This window comes from Salvia splendens, chromosome 18 (assembly GCF_004379255.2).
Source record: "Salvia splendens isolate huo1 chromosome 18, SspV2, whole genome shotgun sequence".
Taxonomy (NCBI): Eukaryota; Viridiplantae; Streptophyta; class Magnoliopsida; order Lamiales; family Lamiaceae; genus Salvia; species Salvia splendens.
In genome coordinates this window covers 22,119,437-22,126,628 of record NC_056049.1, presented here as the reverse complement: position 1 = coordinate 22,126,628, position 7,192 = coordinate 22,119,437, and the positions used below count along the sequence as shown (strand labels likewise).

The 7,192-nt window shown below is 35.6% G+C and overlaps 1 protein-coding gene across 1 annotated transcript; it reads left to right on the top strand.

Annotated features, from left to right (window-relative positions):
• Positions 1–789: 789 nt before the first annotated feature.
• LOC121775991 lies at positions 790–4,203 on the top strand. Its single transcript, XM_042173111.1, has 4 exons — positions 790–1,570; positions 2,377–2,984; positions 3,273–3,460; positions 3,584–4,203. Exons 1-4 carry the CDS (start codon positions 1,054–1,056, stop codon positions 3,966–3,968), a joined length of 1,698 nt encoding a protein of 565 aa, XP_042029045.1. The 5' UTR covers positions 790–1,053; the 3' UTR covers positions 3,969–4,203.
• Positions 4,204–7,192: the final 2,989 nt, after the last annotated feature.

Sequence of the window (7,192 nt, the reverse complement as noted above, 5' to 3'; positions counted from 1 at the left end):
TCTGCATGAGTTTTAATGTATTATTAGTAAAGGGTTTTAATGTATTATTAGTAAAGTAAGAGAGAAATAGATACAGAAAGTTTTTAAGTATGGTTATTGGAGAATGAGTTTCTTATTTGAGAGAATAAAGTTTCCAAAATTGAAAGTTTATGCTCTTTGAGGACGGATAAAAAAGGAAATAGTGCATACTCTTCAGGGATGGAGGGAGTAATAAAGTTAAGTTTTTGCAAGAAATAGTAGTAAAAATACTGAAACAGTGAATCATGATATAAGAAACTTTTTCAAAGTTGTTAAAATAGTCACGAAATAGAGAAATATTTTTGTTTTGATGTTTTTGTCTTTCCCCCAACATGGCTGGACGTAATTATTGAATAATTGAGGATGTATTCATTCGTCCACGAATACTTTCAGAGGGACAAACACAAACTAATTTATCTGTCATTTCATATATGTCTATTCACTTTTCATGTGTATGTATCATCATATCATATCATATCATGGATGATGCATGACAACTTGTTAGTATGTTTAGAAAAGAAGAATGTGTGTTAATTAAGTTTAGTAAATAATTTCTCAACAAGAAATATTTACATTTTAACTTATAACCAACTTTTTCTCTAGTTTACATTTTAAACCCACTTGAAATATTTTTTCTTTTGGAACTACAATATTCTCAATTTCCGTAAATGAAGTAACGTCGTCTTAATTAATGAAAAAAACGGAGGCCAATTTATTAATTTAACAATAGACAATCAACTTCACCTCGGAAAAGTTCCCTACACGACTTTACATACAGTTCCCTGCAATTCCTCCCAAAATCGCCACTTCCCACGTGAGTCATCGTAAAGCAACAGCACACGTGAAAGGGCAGGTATTTTCCGTTAAATCCTGCAACTTTTTTCTCGGACCTTGAAGCTAGGCATCTTAAACCTTCCTTCAATTACACGAAAATCTCTTTCGATTCCCCCCAATCAAGGTCCAAAACGAATCAAATCTCCTTCACCATACTCAATTTCACTCCAAATCAACACCAATTTCGGTTACTCCGGAAAAATGGCAACTCACTTCCACCCACCTCACTCACTCGCCACCGCACTCCGCCGCCGGAACGGAGGGAGTCCTTTTTTCATCTTCACAGAGAAAACACTTCCATGGCGGTCCGTACACATTTTGGGGAATCAACACAGTGCGATGAGCATTTCGAGGATCGCGGGATTTTCCAGAGTGAAGGCTGCGAACGAGAGTCGAGACTCGTACTTGGACATGTGGAAGAAGGCGAGGGAGCGCGAGAGAAGCTCGCTGCAGTTTGAGATAATGGCCGATAAAACGGTGGAGGATTCGGGAGAGGAGAGCGCGGAGGATTTGGAGAAAAGGAGCCGCGAGTTCGAGAAGCTTCTAGAGGTTCCGCCGGAGGAGAGGGATAAGGTGCAGAGAATGCAGGTGATCGATCGTGCCGCCGCCGCGATTTCGGCCACCAGAGCGTTGATCAAGGACAGCGCGCCTCCGCAGCCGGAGACCGGTGAGCTGGACGTTCTCAGTGGTGGTGAGGAGATGGCCGATCTCGATGAGGGTAATTGATTTATCCCCATTTTTTAAAAATTTATTTAATAAAAACTCAAATTTTATTTCTCAGCTTGCAATTTTATTTGATAAGTATGTATTTTTGTTTATGGATGAGAAAGCTCAGACAAATTGGGCATGAGAAGTATCTTGCAACTTTGTTTATTTTGGGCATCATTCTATTTCATGTCAAGAATGAATAAATATGTAGTAATAGTTGCTGTATTATTCTAATTTTAGTAAAGCAGACGGTTGGATTCATCCTGTTAAACTGATTTTATTAGTCACCTAATCCGTGAATTACTGTTTTCAAGCTTCCAATATTGAAAAGGGTGATATGCTCAAGAGTTCAGTTATGGTTGAGATTGCTCACTTAAGCCAGCTATGATCATTGAGTATTGATTGTGATTGTGAAGAACTCCTTGATAACTTAGTTCTATGCCTTTTTTTAATGATTATTGTATGATTCTGATCCAAGAACTTGTGTTTGAGTTTGTCAACAAACTATGCTTTCTATCTTCTGTTTCGCCTAATGTCAAATTGTATGATAATGCATTGCGTGTTCTTGTTTTCGTCTGGCTGATCCTAGATGTCATATGTTACCATTTTACAGTTACGGCTTCTTGTCCTTGAGGATGTTATTAATGTCTACTGATAGATGGCTGGTCGTTAAAATCTTAACAAAATCATTATCTCAGTAGGACTACTGGAAACCTAAATCGGCATTCTGTATTTGCGTTTCTCAATAGTTTGAAATTGTTGCTTATTCTTGATGTATCATGTCATGGATTTGCTCTGATATGTTAACATGGCCAGGGAGGGAAATTTCCAGCATTTCGGTACCGCAATCCAGTAACTCGACCAGCGGAACACCAGGTCCAAGTTTCTGGGCTTGGGCACCTCCTCTACAAGATGATGGCGGTGAAGGTGATGATTCTTTCGGCAGTGCTAAACTCAAGCCAGCGTCTCCATTTTCAGCTCCAAGCAGCCCTGTACTGGAACAGGAGCGAAGCATGGAATCTCTGTCGATTCCATTTGAGACTGAAATGCTTCAAAGTCAGAATCTTGTCCCCATACCCCCTCTTCAGTCTTTTGTGGAGGTAGAGAAACGGGATGTTGAGTTCTCGACAAATGCAACTGAAGCAGCTGAGGCGCTGAGTGAAATTAATGAAGAATCCAACCAGGGAGTAAACCCTGATGGAACGAGGTGGTGGAAGGAGACGGGTATAGAACAAAGGCCTGATGGGGTGGTTTGTAAGTGGACTCTGATCAGAGGCGTTAGTGCGGATAAAGGTGTTGAGTGGGAAAACAAATACTGGGAAGCTGCTGATGATCTTGCTTATAAGGAACTTGGTTCTGAGAAATCTGGTCGGGATGCTGCAGGAAACGTGTGGCGTGAATACTGGAGGGAATCGATGATGGAGGTTAGGCATTATCTTACTTTATAATGAGCAGTTTATTATGTATGTGATTCCATGATCATCTGTGAAGCACCATATCTTCTGAAACTGTCTAGTATACAACAGCCAAATGAAACCGAATACGAATCAAAACTAATTCATTCAAAACGTACCCATTACTTATATGATCACACATGATTAGTGATACGTCTAGTTTGTGGTGTTTAGATCCTAATTGCTTCTGAGGGATAAGTTTTTAGTTCAAGAATCAATAAATACATGTTCCTAATAGCTTCTTTGATGAGTGCCCAGATTGATGGTTCCGTCCATCTTGAGAAAACAGCGGAAAAGTGGGGAGTCAATATGCAAGGGACTGAGTGGCAGGAGAAATGGTTTGAGCACTATGGTGCAGGCCAAGCCGAGAAGTGGGCTCACAAGTGGTGCAGCATCGATCCAAACACTTCTTTAGAAGCTGGTCATGCACACGTCTGGCACGAAAGGTACCTAAATCAGGCTAAATGCTTCCATGAAACAACTAAATGAAACTGAAATGAGACATGTGTGTGATTATCTATTACAGTACATAACATGTTTAGTACATTGACTGTTCTTGTTCATGATAGGTGGGGTGAGAAGTATGATGGACACGGGGGGAGCACGAAATACACAGACAAATGGGCTGAGCGCTTTGAGGGTGATGGATGGGCTAAGTGGGGCGATAAATGGGATGAGAATTTCGACGCAAACAGCCAGGGGGTGAAGCAAGGGGAGAGCTGGTGGGAAGGGAAATATGGAGACCGTTGGAACCGGACATGGGGTGAAGGCCACAACGGTTCGGGGTGGGTGCACAAGTATGGAAAGAGCAGCTGTGGTGAGCATTGGGACACTCATGTTCAACAAGATACGTGGTACGAGAGATTTCCACATTACGGTTTCTACCATTGCTTTGAGAACTCAACTCAGCTGCGCGACGTTAAGAAGCCATCCGAGTGGCCGGAGAACAGTTGATGCCATTATTATTAGCTAGTAAGGCCACATTTGGTAGCTGAGTTGGATTTGCCATGTTAGTTTATAAACAATCTCATCGGTAGTATTCCTAGGTTGAGATCTTTCATACCTAAGTAAAACATGAATAAGTCATTCATCCTAGTAAAATATAGCTACCAAATGGACCCTACATATATATACATATATGATAATCTTGATTCTCAGCTTTTAGTGGAAGTACATATTTAGTTATTTACTTTCTAGCATCGCGATTACACGCTTTATTTAGCTATTTTGGTACATCCATTACTACTTGTTGTTCACTGGTAAGTAAATTTTACCCATTTTATTACAATAAAACTAATACTTCATATAAAATTAAACACTTACATTTCTCTAACTTTTACCATTCACATTTAGCTATTATCTCTAAAAATAAAGTTAATAAATAATCCCTTCAAAATAGCTAAATTGTATTCCTTTTCGGATCCTTCCAAGATAGTTGAGTCGTTTCATTTTTTGGCAACAAATTTATTCTTTCTTACTTTAATCTCCATTTCTCAATTTTATTCTTTAAACACCCGTTACTTAAAGTAGGAGTCCAAAAAAATGCCTCATGCATCTTGGAACGGAGGTAGTATCCATTTAGTATTAGGTTTAGTGGTTAAATATAACATTTTCTTTAGTAAAAATAATTATACCCTATCAAAATTGAAGTAAATTCTCTATATTTATCCAAATAGTGCACTAGAAAGTATTCACTTTTTTTATATATATAATGCATTTTCTTTGAATAAAACAAAGATAAAAATTTTAATTAAGATATTAAATTAAAAATAATATAAAAAACAACTATTTTTTGGATTTTGAAGTTCCAAATTGTTATTGCACTTTTAAATCGAAAATCTTGAATACGCTATCGTCTATATTTGTTCACATTTCTTAAATGTAAGTCATCAAAAAGTAAGACTTGTAATCATGGATAGATAGAGTAGTAGACGTAATACTTGCTTTCTTATTGTTTTGTATTAACAATATAAATTTTGATATATAAATTCATTGCTCCTATATTAATTGTGCCCCTCTTCAGTTTAGTACATATAATGACTAGATGTTTTTAGAAAATAGATATAGAAGGATTCTTACCTCGTATTAAAAACAAAACCAAATTTAGTTGTTCCAAATTGCTAAGATATCCTTATAAATTAAGATATATAAGTATATTTAAAGTTCAAAATTTGTAAGAGTACACATTTTTCTAGAAATATATATTAATGAGGGGGAGAAAAAGTCTTCTGAAAACTTTATGAATATATTAGAATTCAAACTCTGGAACTGGAAATTGAATTCCAAATATTCTACAATGAATTTTGCCAACAACTATGAAAACTACATCTTCAATGAAACATTGAACTATAATTTTACATAGAAATTTGAATATTTTATTCAAAGCTAAGTACGCGTAAGTGATGAAAACATGTTCTTTAATGATTTATTCTAGTTTCCACAACACGCGGTTGTTGAATTTCTATGCATTTTCGACTTATTAATAGTATCAATATTTTTCTTTATTTTCAAGACTTTTTTGTTATAACAGGAAAATACAATACGGAGTATATTTTATTTTGACTGAACTTTAAAAAAATCCACTTGTCAGCGATAATTTTATCTAGTTCCTAGCAAACTGCAGATGTTGTTTCATTTACACATGATTTATTTTTGAGACCATTTTACCAATAATTTAGTTGCATGAATTAAGTTTTTGATTGGATAGAACTCTCGCAACCAAATAAATATGTGGTAATCAGAAGTCAATTTAGAGATAACATTTTTATGCTTTGAATTATCTTTGGAAGATAAGCATTTATTGAATAAATTTAATAAAGATGTCGGTACCTTGTTTCGCTACTTTAAGTTTTCAATGTCGGAGTAATTAAACATTTCATAACATAATAGCTCCCACAAAGTTTGTCTCAATTTGATCTGACGCATATTTTAAAAAATTATTTAACTTTGAATTAAATGGAAGGTGTGTGGTGGAATAAGGGTCCCACGTTGAGGAAATTGAGGATGTATTTAATATCTATTTTTTAAAAGATTGAAACTGGAACAATCTTTGAGGGACGAATGAAAATAATAAAATGAGACAAACTTTGTGAGAAAGAAGAGTATATAGGGTTTGGGTAAAATGGTAAGGTATGAGTTTGTACTTCCGATCCATCATTTCAGAATTTAATTAGTTGTTTATTTGGCTACTTATGTTCATCAATTTGATGTGAATTTTGAATATTAGTCATCCATGAAAGAAGTTTATTGATACTGCTCCCCTGTCCCCAAAGAATATGCACTTTGGGGGCGGCACGAATTTTATTGTAAAATTGGTGAAGTAAGAGAGAGGTGGAGAGAAAAAATAAATAAAGTATTGTTAGTGGAGAATGAGTTCCACCTCATTAGAGAGAAAATACTTTCTAAAATTAGAAAGTGCATATTCTTGTATGACGGACTAAAAAGGAAAGAGTGCATATTCTTGAGAGACGAGGGAGTATTATTTTGGAAAAAGGCCACTTTTTATGTTCATCAATTTGATGTGAATTTGAATATTAACCATTGGGTCAGTCACCCAACTGATTAATACTTTTTAGAAGTAATGGCAGCTCAAATTATCAACTTTGTTTATTTTTTTATTTTTCTTGTAAATTACATATTTTTTATTAGTAATATCACAAATTTTGGGGTATAGTTGTCCCTCTTTGTCTTCAATCAGAGATGCTGTTATGTAATTTTGTCGAACGTCAACTATAACAACATCAGATTTTAGACTCTCGAACGGCGTATTATAGCAAATTAAATAATTTTATTTATTGAATTGGAGTTTATAGTATTATGCAAGAATGGGATTGTGTGACATTGTTTAATTTAGTATAAAGTGAGAAATGCTGGCTAAACCTGATTATGTGATATTGTTGGGATTGTGTGACATTGTTTAATTTAGTATAAAGTGAGAAATGCTGGCTAAACCTGATTATGTGATATTGTTGGGATTGTGTGACATTGTTTAATTTAGTATAAAGTGAGAAATGCTGGCTAAATCTGATTATGTGATATTGTTTTGGTTAATGCTATAAGTTTGGGTTAAAATGACAACACCATTTAAGATGACACTGTACCACTAAAGACAACCGTTAGATTTAGGAGCAGATTCAATCTTAGTCTGCCAAGTGGTAGACTTGTTTGCCTATGTATCG

Excerpts from the sequence above, each read along its gene's own strand:
- LOC121775991 (XM_042173111.1), top strand. The coding sequence starts at position 1,054 with ATGGCAACTCACTTCCACCCACCTCACTCACTCGCCACCGCACTCCGC. Across the intron at positions 2,985-3,272 it reads GGAGGGAATCGATGATGGAG|ATTGATGGTTCCGTCCATCT; the intron begins GTTAGGCATTAT and ends ATGAGTGCCCAG. Across the intron at positions 3,461-3,583 it reads GCACACGTCTGGCACGAAAG|GTGGGGTGAGAAGTATGATG; the intron begins GTACCTAAATCA and ends TGTTCATGATAG.